Below are 21,348 nucleotides of genomic sequence, written 5' to 3' on the forward strand. Positions count from 1 at the left end.
CTTGGAAACTTTTTAATCAAGGGATTTACAATAAATATCTCTCTTTTACTATGAATTAAAACTTTTTGTGCAGTAAAGATCATTTAAATGAAGATCTAACATAATGAAACTGTGGAAAGATCTAAATACTATGTTGTAATACACCATTGGTAGACAAATGGTGAAAGACTCTTCAGCCACAGTGTAAATGAATTATGGCCTGTGATTCTGCCATGCCATTAGTAAAACAGCTACACTGCAGGCCAAAATGCCCGCTAGATGTGCTGTCGGCTGACGGGAGAATGGCAAATGTTCAATTGCCACTGGCATTTGGGAACGCACATGGTTTGGTGCAGCATTACACACTTTACCCGAAACGCCGGTGATACCAGCGTACGTCAGGTGACGGTGCAGGCGAGCGGGAAGGGTTTCATTATTTATTTAATTTTTTATGTTAAACTAAATGATGGAACTTTATTTTTGTGTGCGGAGCTAAAATACAGAGCTCATGATTCTAGTAATGTGCAATAGTCTAGTCGAGGTCAGCGAGCTCCTCATTGCTAGCATTACTAAATACATATGAAAGGACCACACACTAGAGAAAGAGAGATAAAAAACATTGAATAATTAACATACTAAAGGTAACAAAAACAAGGAATAAATGATCCGCACTTTGTGCGAATAAACCCAGCGCCTCTGGCGGCACGCACAGAACTACTGACGCATTCGCGAAAATTTGACACTCGCACACACACACACACACACACACACACACACACACACACACACACACACACGGTGGTAGGTGGCTGCGGGTCACTAAAACTCACAAACTTTCAGAACTGCCAGAAAAAGGGGATCTAGACTTTTTACAGGTCTGGACAGGATAAGTTCCCAAAAAGAAGTGAATGTCTCAGTGTGTGTGTGTGTGTGTGTGTGTGTGTGTGTGTGTGTGTGTGAGAGAGAGAGAGAGAGAGAGAGAGAGAGAGAGAGAGAGAGAGAGAGAGAGAGATTGTGTGACAGTATGCTGTTGTCTTATAAGGAAACATTTTTCTATCTTTTATTGGTTGCAGTTGCATTCTAGATTACCCTTTTCTATGTAAATGGAGCATTACAATAATTAACAGTATTATTTTTTCCATGTACTAACAACATATATATTTCAAATATTAACATCTATCTATTGATATATCTTGTGCATAAACTATCAAAAACTTAAAAACTTTAAAACATAAAATGAAACAAAATTTTGGAAAAGTTTTAAAATTTATGGATAAAGCAGTAACTGGCAGTGGTGTGTAGACTAATTTTTTTGACATGGATAGATGTAAGTACTCACATGAAAAATAAAACTGGTGGAAGAAAAAATTATGTTCTTGTATAAATTAAAATTTATATCAAACAGTATGGCAATGCTGTATATATAATGCACATTAAGGTAATACATGAATTGTATCATAGTGCCCTCTCTAAGAAACACTGACTAAGTCTTCATCTTTTAGTGGATAAATCTGATTTGTGTGTGTGTGTGTGTGTGTGTGTGTGCTACATGCATTAAGAGCTTGCTGAGTCACACTGTGTTTGCAGGAGCAGCAAATACCCATCTGGCAGCAAATATCCCTCAGCAGCTGGACAACAAACATCGACAACAGCAGCACCTACTACTACATCCACTACTCCAGTAACGACAGAAAAATCTTCAGAAAGTCCAAGCACTACTCCTGCCAGAGGGAAAGATTTGGACAAGACAAACCGTCGAGTGACTCTCAGACCACCATCAGAGAAATCTGCCCCACTACCACTGTCTTCAATTTTTCCAGATCTCATGCCTTCGCCAAGAAGTTCCGAAAACAAATCCATACCTAACATTGTAACAAAGGCATTTCCAAGAAAAGATTCTGACAGCAATGTTGTTTATGTAACTGCTGTTGGAGTAAACAGTGAAGAACCTGTGCCAGTAAGCAAGTATACAGAACCTTCTAACACTGCAGCTCCAATGACCACACGGGACAATGATGAGAGCAAAGTGACTGCCCAGATGACTGGTCCAAAAACCTTTGCACGTGGCAAGGTTATCGATCCTCCAACTGCAAAGTAGCCATGAAATTACAAAAAAAGGTTATATGAAATACAGTGTTGGGCATCTTGAAAAAGAAGAACAATTGTTTGACAATACAGTCAACATCAAAGTTACAGTGATGCTTCTATCTTTTGATTTTCTTAACACACATTTGCTTAAATCGTGCATCACTAAACATAGAAAGAAACTGAAATATGTGTATAATGTGTGGATACATATGTAAGTAAGAAATATGGATGTTAATGTGAACTTATTGTGCGTGTTGTTGGACAACAGAAGCCTACTGCCAGAATACTCTTACAACATGCATGACTATTTCACAGAACTGGGATCTTTTGTCATTTATCAATTATTAGTGCCTTGTATGGAAAGCTGTAGATCTGCCATAAATAAATCTAATGTTGTAATACTTGTGTGAAAGTTCTCTGCTTAGGACTGCCTAAAGTAAATAGCCTTACCTGATACATAGAGCCTCGACAGTTTTCTGACAACAAAACCTTGTGCATTGTGAAAGTTATCTATGTGTACAACATAACGTAAGTATCATGAACTGAGATAAAACGAACTTTCTCAATGCAAACTAGCAATATATGAATTAGAACACACAAACTCCCAATGATAAATGATACATTTTTATCTCACTCTAGACATTTTAAAAGTTTCTATCTACTGACAAGTGCCCCAGTCGCACTTTTCTAATGAGAATGGTAACAGTAAGTTCAATCTTTACATGCAACTAACTGTATGTTTCTGAGGATTCACAAATAACATGCTTCACCTTTATAGTTCAACTTTTTTAAAGATTTTCTAGCAATTTAAAAAAAAAAAACACCTTGACAACCTGTGCATATAACATGACGAACAAGTCAGTCATCTATGAACTATTAAGTAAATTATGCTGAGAATAGCCTGACATAGAAAACTCTTATTTTTTTGAAGATACTAAAATTTGACCCATCCTTCATCAATTTACAGTTCTTGCTGGCTTCCCACAACTAGATTTAGGTGATTGTGTTGCCATAAACTGTTACAGATGGATGCCATTAAATACTGTATTTGACACTTGTGCTTCATGGGTGTAACTACAAAAATTGCCCCCCCCCCTTCCCCCCCCCACCTTTTTTCCATATTCACATACATTGTATTAATTTGTTTATGTGAAGCATAAGCTGAAAAAAGTATCATTCACAGGTCTTTCTGCAAATTATGAGATTCCTTTGTGTTTGTAGGCAAGTCAGTTAACTAATTAAGACATTAAGATTGAAAATCAAAGATTCTTATTGATAGAAAAACTTCATATTTAAGGTTGAAAAGCCAACAAAAAGAATTCCTTAGCATAATTAAAATAAACAAATAAAAATTCCTCTTCTTCAGAATGCTGAAACTGCGGTTTAACTTATGGCATTGTTTATGATGCTTACAACAATGGCTAGTGACTACCAGCAAGTTGAGTACGCTAAAATTGTGGTGTTATGTAGTAAGTGACTATGTGTTTTAATCAATATTCCATGTTATCTGGGGCAGCATTCTGAGAATACATACAGATTTAAATGCAAATTTTACAGGGCATCTCAGTAATCAAAGAAGGGTATTTGAAGGTTTCATTAGGAGATAAAAAACTTAAAGACATTTCAATTTGCCTAGAATAATTGCTGACAAACACATCAGGCCAAAGTATACCCACTGTTCTATATCGTTTTAGTAACTGGAATTACGGAACAGGTTGTTAATGACAGACTTCTCTATGCCTAAAAGTTCCATGTTCAAGTCATCATCTACCACACAGTTTTAACTTATTGCAAAAACTACTCCAATTTCTATGTGGATGGATTTAAAGTAATGAATGACGTTCAGAGTGGGAATTTTGAACTGGCATGTCATTTCCTTCCTAATATGAATACAGTAGTTTAACAGAGAATTGCCATGTTCAGTTTTATGCTCAGACTAATTCTTTTTCACCTACTCAAAGCATATGTTAACCCTGGGATAAAAATAATTTCATAGATCTGCTAATGCTTAAGATAAGTTTGGTTCCACCTAACTTAGTGTCAGTACTTTAATATAGAAGCAAAAACAAATAGAGATCTGTAGAGAATCAAAGTAACTAATTTCCAACTAAATGAGTAATTCAGGACTCACATATATGTTCATAAGCTTTTCATTTAAGCATCTTCAAATTTTACGAATACAGGCTAAAAAATGAATCTAATACCCAAAAATATAAAGTTTTATATGTTTATTGAAAATGTATTTCACTTATGTTGCAACTTCACTAAAATACATGAAAGCAATAAAATTAAGAATGTGAAGTGACATCAATGGATCATCCCCCTCCCCACCTCGCCCCTCCCCCTCCATCTCTCACTCCCTCACTGGAAAGTGGGTATTCAAGGATTTTCCAATTTATATTTGTATACTTACTGAGAAAACTCTTGTTCACAGCTTGGAGACGAACTTATATTCCAATCTTAGTGAAAATATGTTTTACTTTATTTAAGTTTCGCATGAGGGAAAAATTACTATTTGCTTATGTACACACGTGAATCTCTCCCTTATTATGTGCTGTGTTGAGATATATCATAGAGGAAGCAGAAATTTTGTATATTCTTCCTTGACTCCAGGTTCTCAAAATTTGCCAAAACTGTTTTTTTCTCCATCAACTACAGCTTCCCAATCATCTACATTAGAATTTTACATGATGTATATAAAATCACTGTGATGCCAACGTTTGCTGTCATGCCAACTTTGTAATAACTTCAAGTGCCATAGGAGTACTCTTTCTTATTTGGTCGTACTAGCATCTCGAAAGTGGTTTCCTTGTCCACTTTTCCAGAAGTCTAGCAAAAATTAATTTTCCACTGACCTACACAACTAATGGTTTTTTCAATTCATTGTTTTACCTCTACATATTTGAACAAAGTGAAAGACTGCAAAAGTTGACTTGTAAACTTTTATTTGGCTGCTGTATCTCACATTCCAATATTTGTGGAAATTATCTAGCACTGGTGAACATCTAAAGGGAACCATTATGTAGATAGAAATTGTAAATATTGTTCAAGTCTTTCTTTGCAATCATCCAGCATCAATACTTTCCAGCATCATTATCAGTGAACAATATGATGCTGCTACTGATTCTCCCAGATAAAATATTTATTATGTTGCAACATTAACAGTAGTGTTACACACACCCAATGTTAGTGTTTTCTGTTGAGCATTTACCACCCAGCAAAACATACTGGGTTCTATTAGTAAAAAATTATTTAAGCTAATGACATATTTGTGAAGGAAACTCCATACGATCATATTCTGGCTGCAAGTCAATAATGTGCTACAGTGTGATAGGTTACAGAACTCTAGGAGTTTGAATCTACCTGTTCACCAGCATCCACAACTTTAAAGATACTGTGTTTGAAGAAAGCAAGCTCTCCCTCCTCTCTCCTTGCCCCTTGCAAGAATGGTATTTCTTGAATTTGTGCTCATTTCTTAAAAGAAATTCCCTTTCCTCCAACATAACACTGTTTCACTTCAGAATCTGCTCTACTATTTTGCAAAAGAAACTTTTGGTATGTCTGTCTGTAACTATCTGCATCAGTTCTTGAACCCTAATTACTAACTGAAGTGTTCACACAGTGCTGCACTTACGTTTGCTGCAAAAGAGACTCTCAGTAAGTGTGCGTAAGGAAAGTGGTGATATCTGCATTGTATTTTATGTAAAATCTAAGGAGAGTTCATCTAGGCCTGGTATCTGGTTTGCACTTCTAAATCCGTTTTTGGATAGGTTCTGCCTACAGCAAATTATTTTTCTTCTTCTTTCCGACCCAGACGTATTACACTGAAGTTCAGCATAACATGATTGGGTGGAAAAGAAGGAAAATAGTGTCTCACCAAGGCAGAACCTGTCCAAAAAAATTATTTGCGAGCAAACATGGACACAAGAATGAGTTTAAATCTCAAGAATATTTATTTTTCTATAACAGGCATGCTCGTTTTAGCACTACTCTATGTGCGAAGTGATCAAACATACATAAACAGTAAGATCTGTATGTGTGAAGTGTTTCTGAAAGTGAAATTTAGTATTTTGGCTCTATCTCTTGTCTTAAATTTTCAAACACCAGCCTAACATTCAAGACAGGAAGGAAAGTTTCGATCATAGCTTTGTACAGGATTAACAGTTCTTAGGATTTCCTAACAAATCTTTCACCAAGAATTGACTTTGGAAATTGCTGTAGGATTCTTGCGTAGTATTTCTTATAAAGGGATGATTTCTGATTAAGTTTTCTCTATATACATACAAGGAAGTCCACCAAAGTGCATGGCACACAACAAGGTTTCTTCCTGTTCCAGTTGCATCTGGAGTGCTGGAAGAAAAACTGCTTAAATGCCTCTGTGCATTCTGCAATTAATGCAATTTTGTCTTCACAGTCCTCCTCAAAGACTGATTAATTTCTCTACATTACCTTTTACAGAAAGAGAAAATTAATAAATTATGAGAAAAAATTGCTGTTAACTACTTACCTGCAACAGACTAAATTTATAGTACCGCCAATACACACACAAAAAAGTAAAAGAATACTAGACTACGGGTAGGTCTCGCACTGTGGGGTCCAAGTGATGTGGCTTTCTTTTAAACTTTTCCCAGTGTATTACTTTCTCCTATTTGGAACTATTAGTTCTAAAAGCTGGGCACTGTCTCTCTTATTCTTACTATATGATCCAGTTATTTCTGTCCTTGAATAATTCTACAAATGACATGTCTGAATTTGGTGGCTAGTAGGAAAACGATTATTAAAGGTAGGGCCCCACTGCTGGTCTCTCTTGTCTGCCTCTGTTCAAAGTTAGATTCATTTTTAATATTGCTACAATTAATATTTCTGTTTGTTACTACAAACTGTCAAGCACATGAGGGGTCTAAGTGAACTGCCTGTCACACATTCCACAATGGTCTGTATTACGGTTGTCTTTAGATAGAGGTATTGGGGAATTTATGTATAATTGCAATAACTAAAACATTACCTCCAAGCTCTGATTAATACTCTTGTAATGTCGCAAAGTAGATAGACTCCTGAATAATTAATATCACTTTACAATTATGAGACCTTAACTTTCTACAGGAAATGGCAAAATAAAACTAACACTATTTGCTTTTTTGCAGTGTTGAGATAAGAGAAACTCCAGGGGTCTCAACATTAAAATGCATGTAATTATTATGAAAATGGCTCTACACATTTTGTAGTTTTCTGAAACTACTACTCTTTTTCAAATTCATATCTACATGTGGTTTGGATTTAGAAGTAAATTTATTACAACACCAATCAATAGTTTGTTTTCTGATTACTGCAAGACACCTAAATAGGATTCAACCATTTTTCTCCTGCACCATGTCACTGTGTGTGTGTGTGTGTGTGTCATTCCGGTAACAGATCAGACCTGTTGTAGCATTCAATAAGCCATTTATTACTGAATGAAATGAAGCAGAAATGTACTGCTAGCTTCCATGTAGGCTGGGCCAATGATATGAAGACAGAAAATTAATACAAACCACGAATTAAGACTTTTTTCTTTTTTTTAACTGTCGTACTTTGCACCCACTAATGGTGAGCTTGGTAGTAATAGAACATATACTTACCCATGGAAGTATAATTAAATGTTAAGAAATGCCAAGTGGAATCTGGCAATATATATATGTAAAATATTTTTCCACTCAAATAACAGAACTAAACTCTCATTTCCTGAGCTGTTCACTACTGCGTAATATGACAAATGTCAAAACTTACTCACCAGCCATTAATGACACCTTCAGTATTAAGCATTGGCACTATCTTGAAAACGTATCTATTACGCAACTTTATAGCTGCAGCTGTATCTCCCAACAAGTAACACAGTGTGCCGTGCATCACCCATGAAGAATTACTTTCACCTGGATGAACACGAGCTGTCAGGAAAATTATTTCCCGTTTCTGGAAAGTAGAATATATAAAATTTCGTATTTCGTAAGACAAACTAATGCCATAAAACTCATAAAATAAAAGCACAAATGAAAATTATAAATAAATAATTTTTTTTTTACTTCCTTACATTTTAAAAATCCGTCAAAAGCTATATACATTGAAGTGCCAAAGCAACTGGTATGGGCATGTGTATTCAAATACAGAGTTATGCAAACAGGCAGACTACGGCACTGCGGTCAGCAAAGCCTGTGTAGGGCAACAAGTGTCTTGTGCAGTTGTTAGATTGGTTACTGCTGCTACAAAGGCAGGTTATTAAGATTTAACAGAGCTTGAATGTGGTGTTATAGTGGGCACACAAGGGATGGGACACAGCATCTCTGAGGTAGCGATGAAGTGGGGATTTTCCCATACCACCATTTCAAGAGCATACCATGAATATCAGCAATTTGGTAAAACATCAAATCTCTGACATCGCTGTGGCTGGAAAAAGATCCTGCAAGAATGGGACCAATAATGAATGACTCACAAGAATCATTCAACGTGACAGAAGTGCAACCATTTCGCAAATTGCTGCAGATTTCAATGCTGGGCCATCATTAAGTGTCAGCGTGTGAACCATTCAACGAAACACCATTGATATGGGCTTTCGGAGCCAAAGGCCTATTTGTGTACCCTTGATAACTGCACAAAACAAAGCTTTACACCTCGCCTGGCCCTGTCAACACTGACATTGGACTGTTGATGATTGTAAACATGTTGCCTGCTCAGACAAGTCTCATTTCAAATCGTATCAAGCAGACGGACGTATACTGGTACAGAAACAACCTCACGAATCCATGGACCCTGCATATCAGCGGGGGACCGTTCAAGATCGTCGAGGCTCTGTAAAGGTGTGGGACATGTGCAGTTGGAGTGATGTGAGACCCCTGAATCGTCTAGATGTGACTGACAGGTGACACGTACGTAAGCATCCTGTCCTATCACCTGTATCCATTCATGTTTACTGTGCATTCTGATGGACTTTGACAATTCCAGCAGGACAATGTGACACCCCACATGTCCTGAATTGCTACTGAATGGCTCCACTAACACTCTTCCGAGTTTAAACACTTATCCTGGCCACCAAACTCTCAGACATGAACATTATTGAGCATATCTGGGATGCTTTGCAACATGCTGTTCAGAAGAGACCTCCACCTCCTTGTTCTCTTATGGATTTATGGACAGCCCTGCAGGATTCATGGTGTCAATTCTCTTCAGCACTACTTCAGACATTAGTCGAGTCCATGCCAAGTTGTGTTGCGGCACTTTCGCGTGCAAATGGGGTCCTACACGATATTAGGCAGGTGTGCCAGTTTCTTTGGCTCTTCAGTGTATATATGAAAGTGGTTAATTGAATCAAAAGGAAAATTCACTTGATAGAACTATAAAATTAAAAGTGACCGTGTGACAGGACAGTACTGCTTACTTCAAGGAGATGAAATTCAAAGTAAAGCCAATAAACACCCACAAAGGTAGACAAAATTATCATACATTTTGCAATTGTAAGTTCCTCTGTCAGGAAGGGAGGGAGGAAGGGAAGACAGTTTGAGGAAGATTAGAAACAATGAGTAGATCACTCAGAGATGATGATGATGATGATACAAATATGAAGCGGGCAGCATGAGGGAGAGTACAAGGTCGAAGATAGTACACCGATAGATACTTTGCCATCTCTGTGCTGAAGCAATGTTAGTATCGCAATAATATCAGTCTGTTCAGGTAGAAGCTGCACAGTAGACACAGAACTACAGTGAAGCCATCAACACGAGACACTGTAAAACATAACAGTATTAAAAGAAAAATTTAAAGACTATATATTTTTGATAGTAGGTCATGTGCAACAAGTAGATCAGCAAATTGAAAGGAAGAAAGACAAAAAACTAATACCCTTCCTGCATTCTCACATTGGTTTCACAGAAAAGCCTATCTTCAACAATGCTATCATGGAAAAAAGTGATTAATGTAACCGCTAAATGTGTCACACTTCTGGATCATTTACTGAAAAACTAGCTTGCACCCATCACAAATTGGTTACCTGACAAATATTGCTCAATTTTAAGTGCTTTTAACCTATCATGATCTTCCAATTTTCTTCTTCTGCACCTCATATTAGATATCACCAGACTATAGTACAGTGCCCAGCACTTAAATGACAAAAACTGACTAACCAAAGGGGAATACTACAGATTTGAAACTTTCTGGAGGATATTGTGCCAAATGCTCCTTTGAGTTCAACCTGACAAGAATACATCACACCATGTACTAATGAGTGTAGATTGAAGAGAAAGGAGGCAATCTAGCAAAACTTATCCAAGATAGAACTATTTGGATTCATAACAATTTAGGAACTTCATAGACTGGTTTGTAATGGAAAGGAATAAAAGGTTTTATCATACAGACAAACTATTAGCAACTCACCAAAAGAGGATTTTCCTCTGAATCTGCTGCAGAAAGTGTAATCAGTGGAGTTTCATTGTTGTTAAGAGACATACATAATGATTCAGCCCTGAAGTATATTTTGGAAGGATCAATTTCACAGGACCACTTCCATATGTGTGCCTGGAACAATTAAAATAATACTGTACATAAATAAAATAATACTGTACATAAATTGGATACAGCTCAATAAATATCCAAGTCAGTGAACACCAGACATTGTTGTGAAGCTTGAATTAGACTTGCTGCTACAGCTGTTCACATGAATTTTCTACGCAAGTTTTGTAGGTTTCTGTAAATGAACAATGAAATATAAAAGAATTTAACACATGGAAACTATCAAGTAAACACAGTCTTCACAAAGCAATGCGATTTTATGAAACCATTTACTGAAGTGAGAGTAACTCTCTGAATTTTCTCCTTAGACTACTTCCCAATTTTCCCTGAGTCAACACGTCCTATTTCACCATATGCTTGTTCTCCAGTGTGATACATAGGTGTGCAACCACCTTTCTCAAATAAAATAGATGGATCAACAGAAATTTAAAGGCTGGCAGCAAGAGATGGGAGAGGCGGAAAAGGTGTGAAGCTATATTAGCAACATTGTGGCCCTTTTGGAAGCCACCATTTTGGCAACCACCATCCTGGATGCAACTTGTAGTTTCAAAAGGGAAAAGGGGTCACGTCATATCAAACTGATCAAAAATTACTTGATAAAAGGAATGGCATCTTTCATTTGAGCACAGTTCCATCCATTCTCTACTTATGATTGATTCCTTATGTGTGACAAGTCCAGTGCATTGATTTACTGAGATTGTCTTGATATCAGGGCAGAGGAGCACATTTATCATTCGCAGAGTATTTCAAACAATGCCACTCAGACAGACCAGCCATTATTGATAGTCTGCTGCTTAAACTTTGAGAAATTCTGAAGGGAGAGAAGGGGAGGGGGAAAGTCTGATGAGAAATGTAGTTCATCAAGAGTTTCCTCTAATTACTCTTTCCCACTGTCAGTTTATCGTGTTCTGCCACAACTACTCACTATCTTGTTTACAATTAGTCTGTCTGATTTGAGTATGTTTAGTGTACCTTAAGTCTTTAGCAACTGTGATAAATGTGTTGCTTCCTGGTAATCTCCCTCTTTCAACTTCATTATAAATTTTCATTTTCTTGTTTTATTTCCTCTCTTATTTTCTCTTATTTGGCATTTTACCACTCCCTTTAATGGAACCACTTTTTTCTGCTTCTCAAGTGTAATAATTAAATGTCCATTCACCAGGTTTCAAGACTGCCATGTTATTTCACCAATTCATTCATACTCAAAGAAAGTGAAGAAATACGTTAATACAGAGAAACAGATATTATAAACTGCATTCTCATGACATACAAACTACTAACATACAGTTTACTCAGCTTGTATGAAATAAATCTTTAGATATTCTTCCACCCTAGCTGAAGCCAAGAACAGTGAATTACCCATACAACCTCATTGAAAATGACACGAAGAAGTATTTTGGGCAGTCAAATGAACAAATGCAGGTGTGTGTGTGTGTGTGTGTGTGTGTGTGTGTGTGTGTGTGTGTGTGTGTGTGTGTGTGTGTGTGTACACTCAAATATGTCCAACACTGAAAACAAACCATACTGTTGAACATACTTGGTAAGTACACAGCATCAGTCTCATTTATTATGTGTCAGACCTATTCATGACATGCTAATTACAATGGGTAACCATGTTCTTGCACTCTGCAGTGAGCTGATCAATTTTGATTGAATTTAGCACATTGTGAGACCCAGTTTGAGGTAAAAAATAGTTGTTCAATAATATATCATGACAAAAAGTTCCTTATTATTTGTAAACATTTTTTCCTTTTTTTATGTTAGTAACCCAACACATTTTTTAAAAATTTCTGGACTTTTACAACATTCTGATCATGTCTGCAGAGTGTCTTAAGAACTACAAACCTCAACGAAAACTTTACAAAAGGATTCGAAGACTATTAGATTAACAGAGAGAAATGTCTCTAGCAGTGAGGAAAATTGCGCTATCTTTTGCTTTGAGTAACTAAATTATGTTCCAAAATGGAAACTTCTACCTGTTACACATCTGGTCATTATTTAATTAGTCAATGGAAGATTTGCTCATTTTTCAACAAAAGTAACAAATGAAGATCCTCATTATTTGCTAGTAAGTGCACAACAGCAGCTTTAATCAGAAAATGAATTAATCTGCACGCAGAGAACAAATTATAAGCACATTCAGTTTCTTCCTTTTTCCTTTTTCTTTTGGTATGATGTACTTACCACTTTTTTGGCACACTAAAACTGTCAGCAGTTATTAAAGTTTCTGATAAACCCTTTGCAGAAGTGAGAAATGACTGAGTTAGCTTTGATATTATACCAAGTACTAAACCAGACTGAAGAATCAAAAGGTATTTATACAGGCATGTTATGCATAGCAGTGTCATTTGGATGTCACAGGCAGTAAGATATACCAGGATAGATAAAAGTTAGTATCACACCACTGTAGGCATAATGCTGAGGCAAGCTGTGCTGCAGAAAGTGTGGTGTAGCAATTAACATTGTTCGATGATGTGTGAGTTGCCAGTTCAAGCCCAACCACTGGTTCTTGTATGTTATTCAGCATTCATCATTTGTGGAAGTTTAGCAAAATTTCATATGTTTATGTTGTTTGCATATGCTGAAATATTCTACATAAACAGCAGCACTTTCAATCCAGGAGTTCAGTTCTGTTCTAACTGTTCAATGGTATTTCTAATAAAAGTTCTTTCAGAGCTAATTGCTGTACTTCACTGACAACCCTGCTTTTATCTGGACTTGATTGTGGTTACAGCATGACATTATTTGGTGGAGATGCTGGGTATTTCAAAACACCTACATGACCATGACTCCAATTAGGCTTTGTGGTAGCTGTCACCTACAAAAGGGATACAAGCAGTACATTGTTCCCAAAGTCCATGTATTCAAGAGATCAATGGATTCCAAAAGATCAGCAAGTTAGCAGTACATAAGGTACCTAAGAGCGTTTTCTGAAGGCACCAGTCAGGAAACAGTGAAATGTTTGGAAGAATTCAACCAAGTTACCAAACACCACAGGTGGGGTAACATGACGTGTTTGGCGAATGTGTACTTTTACTTGGACTGCACAGCCCAGCAGTGGTTCGAGAACAATGAGGAGCAGCTCATGGATGGTTGGATGGATTTAAAATTGCTGGGTGATGAACACTGTGGTCATTAGTGCCCTTTCACAAGGACATGGTACTAGTGAATGGGCAGTACTCTTGTTAAAATGAAAAGCAAAGCCATATAACAATTGCCACTGCAGTAGAAAATGTCGCATACAATTTCCAATATAACTAGTCATACTGTTGTCATATGTTGAAAGAGTTAATGAAGCAGTTCATGTCAGTAAGAAGGTTGGTTTATCATGGAAGTAAAAGGAGGAGCCAGCCACTAAATAACGCATTAAAACCTCTTCCGAGTTAAAAGGACTGGATTCCTAATGCCATATGAAATGTCAACACTACTTCTGCTATTGTTTCATCGTCACCTAAGATGGAGGATAAGCCTCTCGGTAGACCCAAGGCTTCCCTACTATCAGCATACAGCACATAGATTGTAGAAACCTGGTGCACTGTAGGTGTGGTTGGTTGGTTGGTTTGGAGAAGGGACCAAACTACATGGTCATCAGTCCCTCCGACCATGGGATAACTAAAACTGATAAAACCTCACACTGTGAGAGGGAACTGCAATGGCCATAAAATTACAAATTATAGACAGAGAAGGAAGGAAGAAGGTGGAAGAAGAAAGGAGGGAAAGAAAGTGACTAATGACAGGGGCATGAAGGAAGAAGCACAGGTACACAAGGTAGACACTCAAGATAAAACAGACCCCATAAAGAAAGGGGTGGGAAGGTAGAGGGCGGGGGTGAATCACCAAGCCCAGCCAAAGCCAGTCCAATAGGGGGAGCAAGACGGCCTGCCAGCCCCTCCACCCACCGATATGGTTGAAGGTCCCGCCCTCAAATAAAGCGATAAAAACCTCCATCATGAAGAAATCGTAAAACTAGATCAGCCACTGAGGCATTGTCAGCAAACGCGAGGGTAGTGAGTCAGGAAAGCTAAAAGTCTGTCGCAGGGCAGCTAAGTCAAGACAGTCCAGAAAGAGGCGAACCACAGTCAACATTGATTCACAACGACAGAGAGGGGGGTCCTCACGATGCAGGAGATAACTGTGAGTCAGCCAAGTATGGCTGATGTGGAGCCAGCAAACAACAGAGGCTTTACGAGAGGCCCATAAGGAGGATCACCACAAAGTTGTAGAATCCTTTATCACCCTGAGCTCGTTTGGCAAAGAAAGAGTGTGCCATTCTGCATTCCGAAGTCCCAAAACCTGACAATGTAATGCTGAGCGAAGGTCTATTTCCAGAATGCCAATAGCAAGAGATGGCCCGTTAGTAGTCAATCTAGCCAGTCGATCGGCAAGTTCATTGCCAGGGATCCCAACATGGCCTGGGGTCCAAATGAAAACCACTGAGCATCCACATTGATCAAGGAGAGAAAGAGATCCTGGATAGCCATGACCAACGGATGGCGAGAGAAGCCCTGGCCAACAGCTTGCAAACTGCTCAAGGAATCACTACAGACAGTGAAAGACAGTCCTGAGCAGAAGCGGACATGGTCCAATGTGCGCAAGATGGCTACCAATGCTGCATTATACACACTACAGCCATCTGGCATAGAACAAATTTCTGCGTGTCTCGCATATGTGTAAGCATAACCAGTGTGCCCAGCAACCATGGAGCTATCAGTATAAATCACTTCTGAACCCTGGAATGAAATGAGGAGACAATATAATTGGTGGTGAAGGGACTCTGGAGGGACAGATTCCTTTGAATTGAGGAAAAGATCAAGACAGAGCTGTGGCTGAGACACACACTACGGAGGGGTATGTGCATGAGCAGAGAAACGAGGCATTAAAGGGAAGTGCTGGAGCTCAGAAAAGGGTGACTGAAAGTGGGAAGCCATGGTAAGCCCACATTGTGGCTGCCGCTGCCACAGGAGGCTGATCTCCGTGTCTGGATAAAGGAGATGATAATTAAGGTGCTTTGGGGTGCAGCGAATACTGAGCACATGAGATATCAGCTGCTGTTGGCGCAAAACTCCCAGTGGTGGAATCGCTGCTTATGTGAGAAGGCTAACCATGGGGCTAGTCCGGAAGGCACCAGTCACAAGTCATACCCCACAATGATGGATGGGGTCTAGTATCTGCAGTGTCAAAGGTACCGCAAAACCATAGACAGGACTCCCGTAGTCTAAATGAGACTGGACCAGCGCTTTGTACAATCACAGAAGAATAGAGCAGTCTGCACCCCAGGTGGTATTGCACAGACATCTAAGAACACTGAGATGTAACCAGCACATTCTCTTCAGCTCACGAAGATGAGGGAGCCATCTCAATCAGGCATCGAAGACCAGACCCAAGAAGTGATGCGTGTCCACCACCTAGAGGGGTTGACGGCCATCGAGGAACAGGTCCAGATGGGGATGGACTGTACAGCGACGGCACAAATGCATGACACATGACTTGGCCACCAAAAACTGAAAGCCATGGAAGAAAGCCCAAGACTGCACCCGGTAGATTGCCCCCCGCAGATGGCGTTCTGCAGTGCCCATGACGGAGGAAGCGACCTAGATACAAAAATCGTCAGCATGCAAAGAGGGGGATACTGTAGGCCCAGCAGCGACCACCAGTCCATTAATGGCGATGAGAAAGAGAAGGATGCTCAGCACAGAACCCTGTGGAACCCCATTTTCTTGCCAATGGGAAGTGCTGTAGGAGGAACCAACTTGGACCCAGGAAAGAGCGACAAGAAAGTAAGTTACGGATGAAAACAGGCAGAGGGCCACAAAGGCCCCATTCATGAAGGGTGGTGGTGCCAGGTGGTGTCGGAGGCTTTATGCAGGTCAAAGGAGACTGCAATGAGGTGACAAAAGGTCGTGGGATTCAAGGAACCAAAACAGCCACCGACTCACCAGGCGTTCAAGGAGCTTGCAGAGGGTGTCGGTAAGGCTAATTGGATGGTAGCTATACAACTGAAGAGGTGGCTTCCCTGGCTTGAACACCAGAATAACAATTCTTTCCTGCCACTGGGTAGGAAATACATCCTCACTCCACAGACGGTTGAAAAGGGTCAGTATACGATGGTGGGCAGCCACTGATAAGTGTTGTAGCATTTGGTTATGTATCTGATCCGGTCCAGGAGCCATTTCGGGACAAAAAGCAAGGGTGCTGGTGGATTCCCACTCGCTAAATGGGGCATTCTAAGGATCCAAGCAGCGAGAAACGAAAGACAAAGGCAGTCGTTCCAAGCGTTCTTTCAAGAAGAGGAACATGGGCAGATACTGAGTTGATACAGAGGCTTGGGCAAAGTGTTGATCGAAACGCTCTGCGACAAAGTCCGGATGGGTAAGGACAACTTCATGCACAGAAATTCCTGCAATGCTGGTGGGAGGGCAATGGCCAAAAATTCGCCCGAGTTTTGTCCAGACTTGTGAAGAGGGGGTGTGCGGTCCTATGGCAGCCACATGTCACTCCCAGCAAATCTGTTTCTGAAATTTGATTAGGTAATGGGCCCGGGTGCAGAATCATTTAAAGACCAGAAGGAGAGCAGTAGAAGGGTGCCACTTGACGTGTTTAAGCACACAGCGGCAGTCTTTTATGGCTGCAGAAATTTCCGGAGTCCAACAAGTGACCATCTTCCGATGGGGAGAACCTGAGGAAGAAGGGGTGGCTGAAAGAGCTGTGGAAAGAATGGCGGCAGTCAAAGTCTGTGTAGACTCATCAATACTGCTGTGTGGTAGTACAGGGGGGATGGGAGCAGAGAAGGCACCCCAATCAGCTTTAGAGAAGGCCCACTGGGGAGGGTGACGGAGCAAGATACACTGAAGGAAGGTCAAAACAATCAGGTAATGATCGCTGTCACATAAGTCATCGTGGACACCCCACTGAATGGAGGGAAGAAGGCCGGGACTGCAGATGGAGAGGTCAATGGCAGAGAAAGTGTCATGTCCCACACTAAAGTTTGTGGGAGTGCCGGTATTTAGGAGACAGAGGTCAAGCCCTGCTAGAACAGCTTCAACTGTCCTGCCCAGGGCAGTAGTCATGTGACTACCCCAAAGAGGGTTGTGGGCATTAAAGTCCCCTAGAAGCAGGAAGGGAGAAGGGAGTTGTTGAAGAAGGGTGGTTAGGGAAAGGTACATGGGCGGCCTGTCAGGCAGGAGGTAGAGATTACAGATTGTGATTGGAGTGGCCATATGGACCTTGACAGCAATTGCTTCCAGAGTGGTATGGAGGAGAACCCATTTACTAACAATGTCCTCACGGACCAAGGTGCAAACACTACCAGAAGCCTGCAAGGGTTTTGACAGAAAGAATGGAACCCACGATGGGTGGGTGAGTAAAAATTGACAAACTGGGTCTCCTGGAGAGCAATGCAAGCAGCAGAGTAGGAGGAAAGAAGGGGCTGCAACTCCGGGAGGTGACGCAAATAGCCATTACAATTCCACTGGAGGATTCTCGAGCTGGAGTCCAAATGGGAAATGAACGGACCAGAGCCGGTCATAACGCCGAGTTGCCATCTGTCACTGATAAGGATGGGGTAATGTCCATATAGGTGGGATCAGAGTGTTGGTTCATTGGCTGGAGGAAGGGAAGGCGGCACCTAAGGGGGTACCAGAGGGGCCTTGGCCTTGTTCTTGCGTTTCTGCTTCTTCTCTTGTGAAGGAAGAGAAGGGAAGACTGCAGTGAGGTCGAGCACAAAATTACACCTGGCAATCTTGGCGCCCACCTGCCCCAGATCGCGTGGTCGATGTGTAGCTGCAGATCGCCTTCCATGGGGGTGCCCGGAAGAGGAGCCCCGGGTAGGAGCTCCAGTACCGGCAGCTGCCTAAGAAGGTGAGTGCTTCTCTGGTGGGGGAGGGGGAGCAGCACCCAAAGGGGTGGGTATGGGTACTGATGGGGAGGGGGAGGGGGAGAGTGAGGCGGAAGGTGTGGGACGAATGGTGCGGGGCTGGGAAGAGGAGGGAGTATGAACGTAACTGTAGCAAAAGTAGAAGATATAGGCACGGGATGGAGCCAGTCATACTTTCGACAAGCCTCGGTGTAGGTAAGTCGATCTAAGGTCTTGTACTCTTGAATCCGTCATTCTTTCACATACACTTGGCATCCTGGCGAGCGTGGAGGATGCTGCGCATTACATCTTCGTACACTGGCGGAGGGGGTGCCTAAGTCACTGCAGACGGGATCATTGGTGCAGCGGGAAGACATCTGTCCAAACTGTAAACGTTTAAAACATGTCATCAGTGGTGGAAAGTAAGGTTTTACATCACACCGATACACCATCACCTTTACCTTCTCTGGGAGGGTATCCCCCTCGAAGGCCAGGATAAAGGCATCTGTATCAGTGTGATTGTTTTTAGGGCCTCGCTGTGCACGGTGGATAAATCGGACTCCTAACCACTCGAGGTTTGCACGGAGCTCCTCGTCAGTTTGGAGAAGAAGATCCCAGTGGAAAATGATGTCCTGTACTGAGTTCAAAGATTGGTGGGGTGAAACAGCATTGTACAAGCATTGGACAGACACCGGGCTGTTATTTGATTGCTACGACCTACATCTGAGTTGTTGAGTCCATTCTTCCTTGCAAGTCTCACTGGTGGCAGATATTGATGCTGAAGATCAATACGCCTCTCCCTCGACATTCCTGACATATGGGAGCTGACATTTATGGCTGCTATACCTTGTTTACTTGGTCTCGTAGTCAGGCTGCCACAAACTGCTGTTCTCTTACTACCTGGCGTATGAGAGAGGCGAGGTTGTCATGGTCTTGCACAACTGCTACATGGACCACATTTGGGAGGTGGTCCCACTTCTTTCATCCAATACTTTTCGTCTGCATTTCCTCGGTGTGCTGGCACCACTTAATAAATTCCTTGGTTATTGTAACATATTTTATCAGATGAGCTAGGTACGTGTCTTCCGTAACTGCTTTCACTATGTTTCAGATTTTGTCAGCTTCTGTAATACTAAGATTTACAATGTTGCATAGGGCCAAAACATTCTGCATGTCAGACTGTTTCATTTCCCCATGGTGTTGCTCCCTGCTCTTCAGTTGTTTTTCCACTAACTGATCTTGGTGGTTATTGTCATCAAACACTTCCTGTATTTCAGCTTGGAATTTTTCCCAGCTACTGAACCTCTCTTCATTTATCTGGCCAGGGCTGGTACAGACCTCTATGAAGAAAAACCCTCAATTTTAAGGCAGTTCACAAGCCAATGAGATGCATGGCTATTGAGGCAGAAGTCATTAGTGGGAAACCACTGGGGAATCTGCCACACCTAAGTGATAAAAGGCTTACCTTGGCTGGAGGGACTATCTGGGTGGATGAATGATTCCCCAGTATTTCATGGGACCTAAATGGCTCACAGTAACAAAAAACTTAAAGCTTCCAGTGGAAGTGGTGGGCCATTGGAGTGTGTTCCTACCCGTCCATAGAGACACCTCAGGTGGAAAGCACACCTGATACACCTACTTTAACAATGAATCACAGTGACAGAACAAGCCCATGCATCACAGTGTTTTCATTGTTATCACGAGAAAAGAGGGCTCATTTGAGAAAAGTCCCCATTCTATATACAGAAGGGTGTGGAGGGAACTGCTAGAGCTCCTAAGTCTATTAAAAAGTTACAGAATAGTGCCATGCTGATTGCAACACTGACACCGAGTCAAACTCCTAAGTTACTGCAAAGAAAGAACTTGCATAATGTCCTATAGTTGTTGAAATGCCCAACACCCTCAATTACAGCAGAGGTGTCATATGAAGTACTGACCTTATGTGTCTGTACTCCAGTGAACTTCCAGTGGAATGACGAAGCTCATCCCTGTGAGGGAATGGATCACAGAATGTAGCACCAACGCTATAACAGAAACGGAGTTCAGTGAGGAAGGACTGCAGCAAGATGGTGAGATGCTCACAAAATCCCCATTCATGCAGCGATTTTGTATCCAGGTGGCATCACAGGCTTTCTCCAGATCAAAAAAGATACCAACAAATTGCTGTTTGCATAAGAATGACACTTGCATCGTACCTCTAACTGGAGTAAATTGTCAATTGTGGACTGGTATTTCCAAAACGCAGATTGGAAATTGCTGAACAATCCCTTGGCTTTGAGAGTGCACACTAGGCAACAGTTTATGATCTTTACCTTTTTTATCATTTAAGATGGCTGATGAAACGAAGAACAGAGAGATCTGTATCTATACTCTGCAAACCACCATGAGGTGCATTGCAGATGGCACATCCCAGTGTACCAGTTATTAGGGTTTCTTCCTATTCCATTCATGTATGGAGAGTGGGAAGAATAATTGTTTGAATGCCTCTGTGTGTGCAATAATGACTCTAATCTTATCCTCACAATCCCTATGTGAGCAGTATGTAGGGGTTGTAGCAAATTCCTAATGTAATCATTTAAAACCGGTTCTTGAAACTTTGTTAATTAACTTTCTTGGGATAGTTTACATCTGTCTTCAAGATTCTTCCAGTTAAAAAGATTCTTCAGTATCTCTGTGACACTTTCCCATCAATTAAACAAACCTGTGATCATTCATGTTGCCCTTTTCTGTATACGTTCAATATCCCCTCTTACTCGTATTTAGTATGGGTCGCAAACACTTCAGCAATATTCTAGAACTGGTGGCACAAGTGATTTTTCAAGCAATCTCCTTTGTAGATTGATTGCATTTCCCCAGTATTCTACTAATAACCTGAAATCTGCCACCTTCTTTAC

At 40.6% G+C, this 21,348-nt stretch overlaps 2 protein-coding genes across 6 annotated transcripts in view; one reads left to right on the plus strand and one right to left on the minus strand.

Annotated features, from left to right (window-relative positions):
• The window catches only part of LOC126191000 (uncharacterized), a 57,559-nt gene extending 55,091 nt beyond the window's left edge, over window positions 1-2,468 (plus strand). The window contains exon 5 of one of the 2 annotated variants that reach the window (XM_049931680.1): window positions 1,567-2,468. In XM_049931680.1, the coding sequence (XP_049787637.1) occupies window positions 1,567-2,077 (511 nt within the window). In that variant the 3' untranslated portion in view covers window positions 2,078-2,468. The remainder of the gene's footprint in view (window positions 1-1,566) is intronic. The other variant, XM_049931681.1, reaches the window with a different exon arrangement.
• LOC126190999 (cytosolic carboxypeptidase 1-like) overlaps window positions 1-21,348 on the minus strand; it is a 519,277-nt gene that overhangs the window by 270,589 nt on the left and 227,340 nt on the right. For all 4 annotated transcript variants that reach the window (XM_049931676.1, XM_049931675.1, XM_049931679.1 and 1 more), the window contains exons 17-18: window positions 10,468-10,608; window positions 7,838-8,016 (exon numbers count right to left, since the gene is read on the minus strand). In XM_049931676.1, the coding sequence (XP_049787633.1) occupies window positions 7,838-8,016; window positions 10,468-10,608 (320 nt within the window). The remainder of the gene's footprint in view (window positions 1-7,837; window positions 8,017-10,467; window positions 10,609-21,348) is intronic.

Source organism: Schistocerca cancellata, chromosome 6 (genome assembly GCF_023864275.1).
Source record: "Schistocerca cancellata isolate TAMUIC-IGC-003103 chromosome 6, iqSchCanc2.1, whole genome shotgun sequence".
Classification (NCBI taxonomy): Eukaryota; Metazoa; Arthropoda; class Insecta; order Orthoptera; family Acrididae; genus Schistocerca; species Schistocerca cancellata.